The following is a 17,684-nucleotide window of genomic DNA, read 5'->3' as shown; positions in this document are numbered from 1 at the left end:
ATCTGTAAGGTCACTAGTAACTAATGAAATACATTTGGTGGACGTATAAAAACTGAAACACTTGTGCAAATAAACATCGACAATGTACTCATACTGTTAACTGTGCGTGCTGTTAACGGCCTCGGCCGCTAGGAGGCAGCAACTGTCTTTTGAGCTCAAACTAAAGAAGAAGAACCACTTCCTGCTCAGGTCTGAAAACATGAAACATGGCTGCTTTAGACGAAATAAAACGTCTTGAGTATTTATCTTTGGTGTCAAAAGTGTGCACGGAGTTGGAGAATCATCTGGGAATATGCGAGAAAGACCTGGGTAACGTAAAGCTCCACAACAGCATTGTTTTCTTGTTACAGAGCTAGCTCATAAGTTGCCATAGCGATTAGCGAATAAGAATCAGTTGTTGCTGCCCAAGTTAGCATCAAAGCTAAACAACAGTTTATGTTTTACAGCTGAATTTATCATCAACCTCGCCGAAAAACACACAACCTTTGAGGAATTTAAGACAGCTCTGTGTGAAAATGGAGCTGACTTTACTGTAAGTTTGCAGTTAAACTCTTTTTTTTAGGGTTTGTAAATAATATGCTCTTACTAAACCCATTTTCTAATTTCAGGAAACCTTTATTGCCAATTTACTTCGACTTATTCAAACTATGCAGTCTTCACCATCTACAAGTAATGGTACAGACACTTTCATTTATTTTATGTATTCCTATTTCATGTTTAATAGCTATTAGTGTAATGTTAAACTCTTTCGTGTTTAACATCGTTATCTCTTCTCGTATGACTGAAGCTCATCAGCCAAGGGGTGAAAAGGACGAGTTGAAAGAGAAATATCCCGCTCTTTGTAAACCAGATGATCCTGTGTGGAGGGTATGGCTTCTTTAAAAAAAAAAAGATGATGTCTTCTAGCAAACATCTAATATAATATATAGCCGTTTTTCAGTTGGAAAATTGTAACTAAATGTTACTTCTTCATCAGATTCCACCCCGCAACACAGCTAGAGGCGATGAGCAGGTAGCAGCAGCCGCCATGAAGGAGCTGGAGATGCTCATGCCTAACTTCTGTGGAACAAGCTCTGATAATGGGTAATTTAATAAAGTGTTGTGCCATTTTGAAAATAATAAGCTCTCACTGACAAAACATTGAATTATCTCTTAGTAACCACAGCACATTGTCAAAGTTAAAGTAAACATTGTACTTCTCTTCCTCATTTGCTCCTCAGGTCAGACCAAAAGTTGCACAGTGACGGAGGTCAAAACACAGACAGACAAGTTGGTGGTCATCGCAGTCGTTCGCCTGACAGAGAAACAATCCCAAAACCAAAAAGGAAACGTCGATGGAGTGACAATCCTCCGAGCCCTCAGAAAGACGAAGGCAACAACAACCAGAAAGACTCTCGCTTGCGAGATACAGCTGTAGATCGGCCTCCACCAGAGGAGCCCGTTGTGGGCGACATCTACAATGGAAAAATCAGCAGTATTATGCAGTTTGGCTGTTTTGTGCAGCTAGAGGGCCTCAGGTCAGTCGATACATCTTTTTAATACAGCAATGGAAACCAATGCAACACCAATGTTTTTGAAACATAGAATATAGACTAGCAATTGTATAGTATTTTTTAAAATGATGTTCTTCTTCTACATTTGGTTTAGCTCTTCTTTAAATCTCAGTTTTGATTGCATTTTCTTTGGATTATTCGCTATATTTGTATACCTTTCACCATATGGCACTTTAGTTGTCAAAACAGAAACATTAAGGTTATATTGTGTAACTGTGCAGAAAACGCTGGGAGGGCCTGGTGCACATCTCAGAGCTGCGCAAAGAAGGACGGATAGCCAATGTTGCTGATGTTGTTACCAAAGGCCAAAAGGTGAAGGCTAAAGTCCTGTCCTTCACTGGAACCAAAGCCAGCCTTAGCATGAAGGTGAGTCATGTGCAACATGGTAAGACACATCTATATTGTTGGTATGATGTGCTGTATGGAGAAATCCATTTACCAAAATGGAAATGGTGAGAAAATAATGTGTGAAGCGATGAAATCCTATCACTATGTCCTGTCTGTTCTTTTCCCCTACACTACTTTTTAGAGTTTATATAATATTGTTTTTTCTTTAGATAAGTTAGTTTCTAAATGTGATCATAAATCATGCATTGTTCTCTTCTTTTAGACAATGTAATGCAATCAAATGTTTAGTACAATGATTTATGGATACTGAAATCTAGATTACACTTGCATTTTTTTAAAGCTGCTAGTTCCGATGAGAAACTTAGTTTGCAAAAGTAAAACATAAATGCATTTGCATACAATGCAATAATTGGTTTGGCCAGAAACATTTTAATAATGTTTGACATGTTGCCAGGATGTGGACCAGGGGACCGGGGAGGACCTGAACCCCAACCGGAGAAGAAACCTGGACCCTGTGGTCGGAGAGGAGGCCCTGAGGAACCCCGACCGCCCTGTGGAGGCCATCGTGCTGGACCTAGATGAAAACCCCATGGAACGCAAACGCCTCTCCAAGATAACTGACCTGGAGAAATGGGAAATTAAACAGGTATTCATTGAAAACATCTGCAACAGATTATTTCTTTCTTGGCTGTTTCTCTAAACATTCACTATAAAATGCTTTCCTCCCGTTTAGATGATTGCAGCCAACGTACTTCCTAAAGAAGAGTTCCCGGAATTTGATGAAGAGACGGGGATCCTTCCCAAAATAGATGAAGATGAAGGTAAAACTGAAGAACTCTTCCTCAAGGTTCTGTGAAAGGAGAGTTAGACGGCGTGATAATGTTTCCCTGCAATTATTCCCTCAACAAGATCAAGAGCTGGAGATTGATCTGGTGGATGACGAACCCCCCTTCCTGAGGGGACAGACGAAATGGAGCGCCAATATGAGCCCCGTGAGGATAGTAAAGGTATGTCTTTTTCTATCCCACGGCAATTAAAGCACCAGATCATACACGTTATTATACCAGGCTCAGAATTGTGGGTTGAACTATTTTCCACAACATTTTCTCAGGTTACTTTATTGGGCGAACACATCGTATATTCTTGGTTTCTACTAGTGCCATTGTTGCTTTATTGTGTGTTTGGTGCAGTGCATCAACATCAATGTTCTAATCATTTACTAGACTGTAAGAACAAAATAATATGAATTTCACCCAGAAAAAATATACATGTTTGTGGCATTATTTAAACAATATGGCATTTGTGAAAGTGGAAAATAATATTGTGACACTCAATTAATTCCTATAAGAACACCAGAGTACAATTACTTTCATTGCCTGCAGAGGGTGCACTGAAACACATGCCGGTCTGCACTGCAGTGCTAATCTACTGCTGCTGTCCCTCTACTTGACTACATGTATCTTTGGTTTGACTCTGTAGTTGGATGATGCTGATGAGGATTTATTTTAAATAATAGATTAGATACCTACGAGTACATTTGGATTTGTATGTTGGTGCTTTAACATACGATGCAGTTTTAAAAGATTGTTGTATTAGTTTCTCTATCGCACCAACCTGTGTTTATTCTGTCCCTCAGAATCCCGACGGCTCCCTCTCACAGGCGGCCATGATGCAGAGTGCCCTGGCTAAGGAGAGGAGAGAGCTGAAGCAGTCGGCCCGCGCTGCAGAGCTGGACTCCATCCCCACCGGCCTGCACAAGAACTGGGTCGACCCGATGCCTGATTGTAAGCAATACGCATGTAATGATTCACTAAACACCCTGGTTGCGTTCCGATAATCCAAAAATCAGCTCCTAAATTCTAACCCTATCTCCTATTCCTTGACCTCTGAGTGAAACGTCACGGGGTTAAGGGATAGTGGATAGGAGAATTCAAAAGGACTTAGGAGAAGAGACCGCGGTACTTTAGAATCCGAATGCACTTTCACTATCTGACGTGTTTATGATGCGCCAGCGGACGTCATTGTGTGCGTCTGCTGCTGTGGGGAAACTATAGTGTTCTATACCGCGGACTACAACATGTGGATGTTTAATAAGAACGAGGGACTACTGTAAACTCATCTAGAGACTCGTGCCGTGCTCTGATGCTGTTGTTTTATGCTTTATGAACGTGGACAACAGAGAAACATATTCTTCATGACCAAAGTTGTAATTCAAATAAAAAAGGAAAGTGAAATTTATGCTCGTCACCCTCTCCCTCCGGTCCACATTAATACAAATGATCCCAATACTTATGATTGTATGAAAATATCTTAAAATCAATACAAATGTATTTATTATAAACGTTAGTCCTTAAAATCTATCACTGTGTACATCACCATTCAAACATCTTTTAAAAGTTGAACAAACCCCACACAGCTCAGTAAAGACTGAAATGTTGACTTTATTTGATAATTTCAGTAAAAACTAACATTCATATTTCTCTTTTTGATTATAATACTGATGAACGTTCAAAACAAAGCACTTTGGCAACTTACCACATACGTTTTAAAATGCTTTATAAGCACCATAACGTTCATGATATAATTTCTCCGTCATAATCATTTGTTTCCGTGAACGGCCGACTGTTGTGTGACGCAAATGCTGCGGCTGCAAGGCATTGTGGGGCAGCATTTTTCTCCTCTCCATTCGGTTAGGGAGGTCCAGTGGTTCCTAAGTTAAAGGAGGTTATAAAGGAAGTTTGAAACCTCCTTTCCTTTCATTTGGAGAATTGGAACGGGACTTATCATGGCTACCACTGACGTACTTCCGGGTCATTTCACTTGGTTAGGAAGGTTCCTATGCTAAATGGACTATTGGAACGCAACCCCTGTCTGTGCGATCTACGAGCATCAGTGGACCACACATTTAACGAAACCAATCCGTGCTGAGTCAGAGATTTAAAATGTAGGAAATAAAATCTGTCTTGCCAGGCCTACTGCACTGTGACATTGTTATCATGGCATGGCTGGAGATGGTTATCTAGCTTCCACATGAGTCTACGCTGGCACACAAAGCAGTAATGCACTGTGACTCTGCCTCTCATAGCCTGAGGGGACGTCAGCTAACAAGTTCCTTCCAGCCCTGCTCACTACCTCTGACTCATCGTCTAATAAAGAAAAAAGCTTGTTACAAGTTTATTATCATTGCAGTTCATCTTGATTAAACAATACAGTAGGGTCTTGCCGATAACTTAACATCAGTCCCTCTTCCTCTCCTGTCCAGATTTAGGAAGGCAGATTGCTGCCAACATGAGAGGCATCGGCGCTATGCCTGCTGATCTTCCAGAGTGGAAAAGACATGCCTTCGGAGGAAACCAGGCGTCGTACGGCCAGAAGACAGAGCTCTCCATCTTGCAGCAGAGAGAGAGTCTGCCTATTTACAAGCTCAAGGAACAGCTTGTTCAGGTAAGAACCGTGGTAGTCACCAATGATTGGGAAACTGAATGAGAAAGTTGGGCTTTTGAAAGACGTCTAAAAGTGCCACAAATGAGCAATCAATACAAACATGTTTCATTACAGCACTTATTATTTAATACCGTACCAATCATTTGTTCCGCTTTAAGGCTGTCCACGACAATCAGATCTTAATTGTAGTTGGAGAAACAGGGTCTGGTAAGACCACACAGATCACTCAGTACCTGGCGGAGGCCGGCTACACCGCCCGGGGGAAGATCGGCTGCACGCAGCCCCGCCGTGTGGCCGCCATGTCCGTGGCCAAGAGGGTCTCTGAGGAGTACGGCTGCCGTCTAGGCCAAGAGGTCAGTGATGTTCTAAAAAGGGCAGTTTAATTAAATATATTTCATCCTTTCACCTGACTAGTACTACCCAACCGCAAGGTGGGCCCCACCTTCGGGCCTCCTTCCGGTATAAATAGGAAGGAGGCCCGGCAATCTGCTCCCATACCAAATAACTTTTCTTCAGCTATTCGTAGAGCCAGTGGGGCCCAGCACTTAGAGGGCTGCGCCATTTACTCATAGAAGCTGGGGTTACAGTAGGTAACCTCAGTTCTATTTCGTATATGGCTTTGCCCTCTAAGGCTATCGCTATTGGGTTAAGGGCGAAGCATGATGTAGTCTGCGCCCCACTGGGTCCGCCCGGCACTAGAAGCACAGACACACCTGCTAAATAACACCCCATGCCTGTTGTGCCATGCGTAATGGCTCATCACCGTACCTGGAACATAGCAAAACATGCCTATCTTCCCGACGGGGTGAAGGCTGGGAACAATACATACCGGCCGCTGTGAGAAAGTAGAGACGAAGGTCCCACCTTGCGCAGCGATCATAGAGGGGGAACAGCAGCTCTCTGCGTGTCAGACAGGTAGGAGAGCGCCCAGCTGGATCCCTGACGTCACTCACTCTGACCAGGCACTCCGTACAAAGTGTGTCAGAGGAAAAAGGAACATCCCTCCTATAAGAGGGGAAAAGGGCCGCTCTCCGCGTGCCGAGAGGCAGGAGAGAGGCGCACAGCTGGCTCCCTGACGTCACTCACTCCGACAGGACACCCAGTACAGGGTGTGTTAGAGAGGAATGGGAGACATCCCTCAAATAAAAATGAATAAACAAACAGGGGGAAGACTAAGATGCAGCAGTGCAAATATCTTCCACTCCACATTCCTCCGTGCAAAGCCGTGGAGGAGGAAATTCCTCTGGTGGAGTGCGCCTTGATGTTCTCCGGGGGCTCCACCCCAGAGGAGACATGCCTGTGACACAGCCTCACACAACCTGTGTGACAGCCGCTGTGCAGACAGAGGTTGCCCGATCGAGCGCAATGGTAATGGTCTTCATGGTGACGAGCCACGCCATCGCCGCCGCTGCCCGTGAGGCAAAAGGGCTGCGAGGGAGTTTCCACACGCTGCCTTTCACTCCGTCTCTCCTCATGAGGCGCGTACACGCCCAGGGGATGAGAGGTGTGTGCATGCTGTCCACACGAGGCGTTATAACGGTGCTCGTGGTTATTATGACCGTGTGTAGGAGGCATATCTGGGACAGAGGAATGCCGCGAGTTCTGCAGTTTATAAACCAATAGGTTAAAACAGCAGGCTTCTGCAGCGAATGAACCACCTCTGGAGTGTCCCCCTGTTGGAAGAGACTCAGGGGGATCATCACGTGACCAGCTGACGCCAACGCCGAGCAGCTGCGTCACGGAGAGGGCTGTGTGGGTTGTGACACGCCGGAGGAGAGCTGTCAGTTCCTCCACTCGCTGCCGCGAGAGCCGCGCTCTCATGCTGGCTGAGTTTAATTCCACTCCCAGATAAACGATTGTCTGAGAGGGAAGAGGACAGCTCTTCTTCCAATTTATTATGAAACCCAGGCTTTGACAGATGCGATACGAGATGTACCGTCTGTAAAGCGACTTCCTCCCTGGGGCGAGCCAGCAAATAGCAGTTCGTCCAGAGAAAAACCACACTCTCATCCCTCCTCTGTGTAGTGGCTCCAGCCTTCTCTACACAAATGCGAGGAGCCAGGAAATATTCGAACGGCAGACGATTGTCTGGTCTGATATTCCCTGAATGGAAAATGCAGGAATTTCCTGTGTTTTGGGATGATGGGTACGTGGAAGTATGCATCCTTCAGGTGGAAGTGAACCAGTCGTCCTGGTGAACACATTCCAGCACCTGTTTGATCGTCAGCATGTGGAATACTGACAGATCCAGGATGTTTCATTCCCCCAGTCTTTTTCGGGATTAGAAAAATAACGGGAGTGAAAACCCTGATTTTCCTCCCTTTGAGGAACCCTGGAAATATCCTCTTTCAACAGGAGTTCCAGCAGCTCGGATTGGAGCGCAAGACATAGCTTCTGGGAGGACAGGAGTGTTTCCTGTATCCCATTGAACTGTGGGGGTGGGGGAGAGGCGAACTGCAGGACGTATCCTCTGCTGATCAGCCTGCTCATCCATCTGTCCATCAGACACACGCGCTGCCACTCTGAGAAATACTCTAAGAGCGGGCGCACATGCTCGAGATGTTCTGTGGTCGTCATGGCAACAAGCGACGCCAGGGAGTCTCCACACGCTGCGTTTCACTCCGGTTCTCATCATGAGGCGTGTACACGCTCAGGGGATGAATGGAGGTGTGTGCAGTGCTGTCCACACGAGGCGTTATAACAGCGCTCATGGGGTGTATTATGACCATGTGTAGGAGGCGTATCTCGGACAGAGGAATGCCGCGAGCTCTACAGGTTATTAACCGAGGTTAAAACCGGCAGGCTTCTGCAGCGAGCCCTGCTGTCTACTTAATCAACAGATTAGTGGCAGCCGGCTTAATTAGCGAGCTCTGCAGGTTATTAACCGATAGGTTAAAACCAGCAGGCTTCTTGCAGCGAGACCTGGCGCCGTGGCGCTGCCGCTGGGGGCACTCAGCCTGGAATACTGCTCATTCCCCCGTTCTGGCTTCTCTGTGATGCCATTGCCCTCGCCGCCACTGTGAGGCGAAAGGGCTGCGAGGAAGCCTCCACACGCTGCGTTTCACTCCGACTCTCATCATGAGGCGCGTACACGCTCAGGGGATGGATGGAGGTGTGTGCAGTGCTGCCCACATGAGGCTTTATAACGGCGCTCATGGGTTTATTAAGGCCGTGTGTACGAGGCGTATCTCGGACAGAGGAATGCCGCGAGCTCTGTAGTTTATTAACCAACAGGTTAAAACCAGGCTTCTGCAGCAAGCCCTGCTGGTAATCAACAGATTAGTGGCAGCCGGCTTAATTAGCGAGCTCTGCAGTTAATTAACCAATAGGTTAAAACCAGCAGGCTTCTGCAGCGAGCCCTGGCGCCGTGGCGCTGCGGGCGCTTCCGCGCGGGGCACTCAGCCTGGAATACTGCTCATTCCCCCGTTCTGGCTTCTCTGTGATGTGCTGTAATGGTCGTCATGGTGACGAGCCACGCCATTGCCCTCGCCGCCGCTGCCCGTGAGGCGAAAGGGCTGCGAGGAAACCTCCACACGCTGCGTTTCACTCCGGCTGTCATCATGAGGCGTGTACACGCTCGGGGGATGAGTGGAGGTGTGTGCAGTGCTGTCCACATGAGGCGTTATACCGGCGCTCATGGGTTATTATGACCGTGTGTAGGAGGCGTATCTCGGACAGAGGAATGCCGCGAGCTGTGCAGGTTATTAACCGATGGGTTAAAACCAGCAGGCTTCTGCAGGGAGCCCTGCTGTCTACTTACTCAACAGATTAGTGGCAGCCGGCTTAATTACCGGCTCCGCTTCCTCGGAGGCTCTCGCGGAGCCGACCAGGAGCGGGGGAGCCTCACTCCCATTTGACTCGCCGCCGGGAGACCCTGTCTCTCGGGTGGCGGGGGAGCGGAGACGTGGGACGGAGCCCCTGCAGCCGCCGCGGTGGTTGCTGTGGGCGTCTCTCCGCTTGCGGCCTCCTGTGGCCGGCGTGGACGCCGCGGCTGCTGCGGGCGTTGGTGCCGCTGTGGCAGCTCAGCCAACTGGAGCCAGCTGTACATGCTGGCGAATGCCGTCCACCTGTTCCGCGGCCGTCTTCATGGACTCCACCATGGCGTGGAACTGGGGTCCGAACAGCCCGTCCGGGCTGATTGGAGCGTCCAGTAGCACTTTTCTGGCCGTCTCCGTAACAGGCGCCGCCGCGCTGTGGTGACGGAGAGGGGGAAAGCATGTTCGGCCGCCAAGCTGGCACCCTGCTCCGACTCTGTCTCCCCCGTCCGGGGGAGAGGAGGGAGGGGAGAACCGAACGGTAAACCGTGGAGGGAGGCGGGGCAGGAGTTGCTTCGGACTCCTGCCCGGCACTCTGCCTCAGGGACGCGAGGCCCCGTCCGCGGGCTCGTAAGCCTGGACGGGCCAATCGTCCTCCTCGGCCACAGCAGCAAGAGTGTCCGCTCTCCGCTTCCTGTCGCCCGAGGGCAGACGAGCGCAGTGCATGCTACCTGCTGGTTTAGAGCCGCGTACGCGTGCTCTGACGCCCGGCAGGATTCGCATACTGCTTTTATCTCTGCAGGTCATAACTCATTATGAACCCAGAGCCACATGAGGGACAACCACGGACGCAGTTGTTGCTCATGATGATTCTCAATTGCTGTGCTTCAGTAACTGTGCTGGTTTGCTGAAAAAAAGAGGGAACAGATTGCCGGGCCTCCTTCCTATTTATACCGGAAGGAGGCCCGAGGGTGGGGCCCACCTTGCGGGTGGGCGTGGACTACAAGTGTTTCAGTGCTGCGCGGGAGCGCAGGGGGATTACCCAATAGCGATAGCCTTAGAGGGCGAAGCCATATACGAAATAGAACACCCAGTTTCCCCAATATAATCCACAGACCTTGATGTGAGCTGTTTCATGTAGGAACTATTTTCTCTCTACCAAAAGATACCCGCCAACTGTAGAAGAAAGCGTGCATCTACTCAGCTAGCTAACATTACAGCTCAGCAGAGGACGCCCTAAATGTTAACTTACTTGTGCGGTGGTATGGAATATAGGTCCTGCTTCCCACATGTTTTCTGTAGAATACATATTATATATATATAAAGTGATTAATTCTGGAAAAACACATTTAAGGATGAGTTCTTCAAATACATTGGGGTGCCACAGAGTGCCATCTAGTGCCATTATAATGAGAGAAGGAAGACTTCTCCACGGCCAATATCTCCAACACTAACACAACAACAATCCGGAACTGTTTTTAATATGTAAAATAAATTCTTAGCAACTCATATATTTGTTTTAATTATTATTTTTAGGTTGGTTACACCATTCGATTTGAGGACTGCACCAGTATTGAAACAGTGATCAAGTACATGACCCACGGCATGCTGCAGAGGGAGTGTCTGCTGGACCCAGACATGAGTCAGTATACCCTAATCATGCTGGATGAGGCCCATGAGAGAACAATCCACACTGATGTGCTCTTTGGTCTTCTCAAGAAGGTATTTTACATTCTACGAACCATGGATATTGAAAGAATAGCAAATCTATACCCACACAATAACTTCCCATGTCTCTTTCAGACCATAAAAAAGCGCAAAGAGCTGAAGCTGATTGTGTCCTCAGCCACACTGGACGCCGTGAAGTTCTCTCAGTATTTCTGTGAAGCACCCATCTTCACCATCCCAGGAAGAACGTTCCCAGTGGAGGTTCTGTACTGCAAGGAGCCTGAGACGGACTACCTGGATGCCAGTCTCATCACTGTCATGCAGATCCACCTGACTGAACCTCCAGGTACGATCCTGTCACTAACTCTTTTCCTTACACGAACATGAATAAGCTTTAATGTTAATGTAAAATTCCCTTCTGTTCTTTATCCAGGGGACCTCCTGGTGTTTCTGACGGGACAGGAGGAGATCGACACTGCTTGTGAGATCCTGTACGAGAGAATGAAGTCCCTGGGGCCGAATGTTCCTGAACTGATCATTCTGCCAGTTTATTCTGCGCTGCCCAGTGAGATGCAGACCAGGATCTTTGACCCCGCACCCCCCGGCAGCAGAAAGGTGATAATCTGTTCAGGATAAGAGTAAAGATGTGACTGTTGGGCAATTTATTGAGTGGAACTGATATTTTATAAGTAGGTTTCATTTTGTATTCAATTTAAAAGCAAAGAACACATCATATACCTGGAAGACTAAATGATTTCCTAACCTCGTACTTTCTTTACCACCAGGTCATCATTGCCACTAACATTGCAGAGACATCTCTTACTATCCATGGAATCTACTACGTGGTGGACCCTGGCTTTGTTAAACAGATCGTTTATAACTCAAAGACCGGCATCGACCAGCTTGTTGTGACTCCCATATCACAGGTTCATCCATTTTTTCCCTGAATTCTTATAAACTTGAAGTCAAAATTGTACATATGTCCTACTTGGTAACCTCAGTGTTCTTATCTTTTTCTAAAAACCTTAAATTGAGAATCATTTAATTGACGGCCATTTCTTTAAAACTAATTCCCTATACACTCTGGATCTGTTTCCAGGCGCAGGCCAAGCAGCGGTCCGGGCGGGCGGGCAGGACGGGTCCGGGGAAGTGTTACCGGCTCTACACTGAGAGGGCCTACAGAGACGAGATGCTGACCACCAACGTGCCGGAGATCCAGAGAACCAGCTTAGCCAGCACGGTGCTCTCTCTGAAGGTAATGCACTGAGATTAAAATAATAATATATTCCTCTCTCCAACTGGATTTGTTATTTTGATAAAACAACATTAAACATTCTGTATGTAAATTATTGAATTATAAGTGTCTTATTGATGCTTTTGACTAGCTATAAACATTAGGCTGATGGATGGGGCTTACACATAATGCAGGGTATTTCAACTTTTTTAAATAATCATGTATATTAAATATTCATATACAGTACATACACCCAGTGGTAGCTTCTTCAGGTGCACCTTTAAAATCTATTACAATACAACTTCCTAGTCTCAATAATATCAATGCTATTCCATACAGTATCACAAGCTATAATGTGTTAAACATTTATTAACTAATCTTAAAAATGTTTGCTTCATTAATTTTGTAAAAAAGTCATTTATGATGCACCAAATTCTCTAGAGCCCTCCTACTGGACTATAGATGTGGTCATCTATGTTGCCTGATTATTATTATTATTTTCTTTTAGACATACGATTATATTTCTATTTTGTTGTGTCCTTCTCTCTCCAGGCCATGGGCATCAACGACCTCCTGGCTTTTGACTTCATGGACGCTCCTCCCATGGAGACGCTGATCCTCGCCATGGAGCAGCTGTACACTCTGGGAGCGCTGGATGATGAAGGCTTACTCACACGGCTGGGAAGAAGGGTGAGGAGAATAGGAAAAATCTATTTCCTTTATATTTTATAAGATAAAACCTTGAAATGGCAGTTATTTAATGATACAGATGTATTTACTTGTATGATTTGTGCAAAAAAGTGCTCGTAAAGACTGAGTAAAATCTTACTTAACCAGGAGATCTCACTTTGTTTTCTACAAAAACTGCTCTTCAGAACTTAAAATAGTGAACTATGGTGTCCCCCAAGGCTCTGTGCTTGGCCCCATCCTTTTTTCCATCTACACGCTTCCTCTCGGTTTATTAATGAATAAATATCGATTAGGTTCCCATTTTTATGCAGATGATACTCAACTGTACATTTCTATTAAGCCGGAAAACTCTTATCAACTGACACAACTGGAAAATTGCATAAAAGAAATGAAACTATGGATGTCATCAAACTTGCTCCAATTAAACACAGAAAACACTGAAATGTTATTTCTTGGTCCACAACATATCAGGGACAAATTCTGTGACCTCAGCCTGAACATAGCTGGTTCAACCATCCACAAAGTCCGTTGATCAAAAATCTTGGAGTTGTATTCAATCTAGATCTGGAATTTAAAAAATCACATTACCAACATCACAAACACAGCTTTTTTCCACCTTCGGAACATTTCAAAGATTCGTCCAGTGCTTTCCCTAGCCGATGCTGAAACTTTAATCCATGCTTTTGTTTAATCTCGGTTGGACTACTGCAATTCACTTTTCTCCGGGCTACCAAAATCAACCACCGCCAAACTACAACTAGTTCAAAACCAGAACCAGAACATGTGATCATATCAGCCCTGTTCTCATTTCATTGCATTGGCTACCGATTCACATAACATCTGACGTCAAGATTTTACTATTAACCTTTAAGATCTTACATGGACTAACACCTCTGTATCTGTCATCATTAATTACCCCATTATCTACCAGGCTCCCACGATCACATAATGCAAGTCTCCTTCCCATCCCTAGAATTAAAAAAACATTCGTAGGTGGCAGAGCCTTTTCATTCCGAGCACCTCTCCTTTGGAATCGTCTTCCATTTCCGATCCGCAAAGCTATTTTCGTTGACTCCTTTAAAAGCAAACTCAAAACCCATCTCTTCGCATCTGTCTTCCTTGTAAACTAATTTCCATCACCTAGTTTCCGTTCAACATTACCATCACTTCAGTCACATGCTTTTATCACATGGCAATACTTATGTTGATGTATAATGTTGTATAATGTTTTTATAATTGTTATGCTATGAAGATTGTATTTTTTTTGTTTTTGTTTGCTTTGTCCTTTGAGACCTTTCTTGTGATTTGGGGCTATAATACATTTTGATTTGATTTGTTTTAATACCTAAGGTTTCATATGTTTGTCTACACATTTTGGTTTGATCTTCTGTTTACTTTGTTTACTGTCTGTATTTGTTTGACCAATGTCTCTGTGGTTCAGATGGCGGAGTTTCCTCTGGAGCCCATGCTGTGTAAGATGTTGATCATGTCCGTCCATCTGGGCTGCAGTGAAGAGATGCTCACCATCGTCTCCATGCTGTCTGTGCAGAACATCTTCTACAGACCTAAGGTACGGGGCTAACACACAACAGGGGTACAAGCCACATAAGGCTTACCAATAACTACTTTTGCCTCACATTTCAAGGTTAAAACATGCTTTCATCAATCACTGTTTCTTCAAAATAGATATACAAACTAAATTAAATATCTTTACATTTTCAGGACAAACAGGCCCAGGCTGACCAGAAAAAGACAAAGTTCTTCCAGCTGGAGGGAGACCACCTGACCCTGCTGGCTGTCTACAACTCCTGGAAGAACAACAAGTTCTCCAACCCCTGGTGTTTCGAGAACTTCGTCCAGGCTCGCTCCTTAAAGAGAGCCCAGGACATCCGCAAGCAGATGCTGAGCATCATGGACCGGTACGTATGCACCTCAGCTAAGGGTGCAACTAGCAGTTCATGTTACAATCAATGAAATGCTGGAAATAGCATTGGCATCAACCTCTTGTTTGGCCCATTTTTTTCTTTTCTTTTTTAGATCCTAAATAAAACTGAGAAATACAGGAATCTTCCTATTATAGAGGTTTAAAACAGCTTTCTGACATTTTTTTATGAAGAATAACTTTGACCAATTATCAATGGCGTTGCCACTTATTTTTGATCAATGAGTCAACTTTTTTTCAGTTTCAGTTTGTTAAATGTATCTGTGTATTTCAAGGATGTTTTAAATGAGATGTTGGGTAACACTGACTTTAGATGTAATCATAGTAGTTATTAGGCAGCAATTTATCTAAAATGATGTCAAAGTCACACATGTTTAACCTCAATGAACATAATCCTTCCATAATGTTTTGTGAATACAGAATACACATTTTGAGTGTTGTATTCAAATATGAACACTAAATATTCCTCAGACACAAGCTGGACGTGGTATCTTGTGGAAAAGCTACAGTGCGGGTCCAGAAAGCCATCTGCAGCGGTTACTTCAGGAACAGTGCCAGAAAGCACCCCCATGATGGCTATCGTACCCTGATCGACCAGCAGGTGGTGTACCTCCACCCCTCCAGCACCCTCTTCAACCGCCAGCCTGAGTGGTGAGTCCTGCAGGGCTGATCCAAGAAATCTGAAATACATCACAAACATCATCTGGACCTTGCTTAGACCTTGGATTACTCGTTATTATTTGTTCTTAAATGAATCCGTTAGTTTCTATTCATTTATCAAGTAGAATTTCTGGATTTTCCTTAACTGTGATTGGCATGTTGCTCTTTTTTCTGGGAGGTTTGTCTATGTTTGAATCATTGTATCTAGTAAAATAATTTGTCATCACGACAAATTATTAGTATTGAAGGTTTTCAGAGCCAAAGGTGACGTCTTTAAATGAGTTACCTATCCAAAAAACCCATTGATGTTCAGTATTATGATGAACAAACATACACTTCAAAGTAGAGAAGAACTGGAAGCAGCGTATTTGAGTTGATTTGCCAAAGAAGAGTCACATTTGTGCAGAATCTTTGAAAGACTGTTTTAGTTCTTTGGGTGATTTTAAAATGAATTATAAGCTGCAGCCCTAGTAAATGCTAACTGTATTTTCCTAATCATGCTTCCTTCAGGCTTGTGTACCATGAGTTGGTGCTGACGACCAAGGAGTACATGCGGGAGGTGACCACCATCGACCCCCGCTGGCTGGTGGAGTTCGCCCCAGCGTTCTACAGAGTGGCCGACCCTCATCGCCTCAGCCGGCAGAAGAAGCAGCTGAAACTGGAGCCTCTGTACAACCGCTACGAGGAGCCCAACGACTGGAGAATCTCCCGCGCCTTCAGACGACGCTGAATACTTCCTGTGCCTCACATTATTATTTCATGTGGACAATCTGTGTAGTTAATACTGACTGAGAAAATTGCCTTTTCTTGGATTAGAATTTTATATTCATTCAGTAATGCTTTATTTAGCCTTGATATCCTTGTCTTAAATTGGTCAACACTTCCTGTATTACATTTTCTATTAGGGTGACATTAGGGTGATAAATGTTATTGTTAAGAAATTGCAATATTGATAATTGTTTTTCATAATTGTAGATAAACACTGGATGCACTTTTAATTGCCTTTGCCTCTTAATTGAATTACTTATTCAAAGCTGTTTTGATTAATGGAATATACATTTTAAGAAATATACCTCTTTTTGTCTGTACAGTAAATATAATCTGCTGATTAGCTTAGCTTTGCACAAAGATTAGAAACAGCTAGCCAAACGCTAACAAAATCCAGTGAGCCTCTTGCCTTTATGATATGCTAAGCTAATTGGCTGCAAGCAATAGCTTCATGTTCTGCACAGACAGGTATACAAATGCTCACATAACTCTCAGTAGGTAAGCAAAGTAGGTATTTTTTTGTAACATTTTAAGAAGTTTAGTCATTATTACGATCAGTTTGTTTATGCTTTCCAAAATCCAGTCCTCACATATAAGTAGGGTTAAAGGGGCTATCCAAGAACAAGTTGAAGTTAAACATTACCCACATTTGGAGGCAGCAGAAAAGACATGTACAAAAATAGCTTAGTCTTATGTCAAAAAAATATATTAAAAAAATAACATACAAAATATACAATACTAAGCATAGTCTGTTGAAAATATGCAAAAAACGTTCTATACTATGTTATTTTTTGCATACTTTCGACATACAATACTATTTATTATTTATTTTGGACATGTAGTTTTTTTTAATTTATTTTTGACATACTATGTTTTTATTTTTATTTTGGACATACGTCTTTTTTTGCATGTATTTTTTGGGATATTTTCGTCTTACTATGTCGTTTATTGCATATTTTCGACATACTATGCAGTTTTTGGGAATATTTGGACACACTGTGTTTTTTTGCATATTTACGACATACTATACGATGACGTTTTTTTCAGAAAATGTTGACATTTTGTAATCATTTCGATATTTGTTCAACTATGTCGTTTTCTTTGCATATCTTCAACATATTATATGACGGCAAACAACATAATGTGGAAAATATGCGAAAGATTTATTGAACAACTGAAATTCAGCCATAAGGACCTAGTATAGTCAAAATGTCAATAAATAGGACAGTTTATAAAAAGAACACAAAAAAACTGTAATATGGCGAAAAAATCATAGCAAAGTATTAAAAAAATAACAATAAAAACTGTTTAAAATGTGTTTAAATTATTAGATAAAACAGCATAATAAGACAAAAATATCAGATATCACGAAATATTGCAGTATGTCGAATATATTAGAAAAAATGACATACGATAGATTGTCGAAAATATTAACCCAAATCAGTATAGTTAGTATGTTGAAAATATCAGCAAAACCATAGTATATAATAAGTCATGTGTTCTTAAAATATCAGCAAAAATGGTATAGTATAGTTTTTCAAAGATATCAGAAAAAAAAACCATAGCATGTCGGAAAATACTTTATAACCTAATTTTAAAACTTTACCATTACATATTTCCCA

At 43.7% G+C, this 17,684-nt stretch overlaps 1 protein-coding gene across 1 annotated transcript; it reads left to right on the top strand.

Moving 5' to 3' along the window:
* Window positions 1-151: 151 nt before the first annotated feature.
* LOC307024095 (ATP-dependent RNA helicase DHX8-like) lies at window positions 152-16,292 on the top strand. The gene is made up of 23 exons (XM_079657915.1): window positions 152-309; window positions 447-532; window positions 609-675; window positions 788-867; window positions 977-1,083; window positions 1,221-1,517; window positions 1,775-1,919; window positions 2,356-2,547; window positions 2,635-2,722; window positions 2,811-2,908; window positions 3,538-3,685; window positions 5,164-5,345; window positions 5,504-5,698; window positions 10,637-10,822; window positions 10,904-11,114; window positions 11,202-11,383; window positions 11,554-11,694; window positions 11,868-12,023; window positions 12,555-12,692; window positions 14,134-14,262; window positions 14,415-14,611; window positions 15,106-15,285; window positions 15,805-16,292. Exons 1-23 carry the CDS (start codon window positions 207-209, stop codon window positions 16,022-16,024), a joined length of 3,528 nt encoding a protein of 1,175 aa, XP_079514041.1. The 5' UTR covers window positions 152-206; the 3' UTR covers window positions 16,025-16,292.
* The last annotated feature ends 1,392 nt before the right edge of the window (window positions 16,293-17,684 follow it).

Source organism: Notothenia rossii, assembly GCF_949606895.1.
Source record: "Notothenia rossii genome assembly, chromosome: 11".
Taxonomy (NCBI): Eukaryota; Metazoa; Chordata; class Actinopteri; order Perciformes; family Nototheniidae; genus Notothenia; species Notothenia rossii.
Note: the sequence above shows the minus strand (reverse complement) of the source record. Positions and strands in the feature narration are given on the sequence as shown.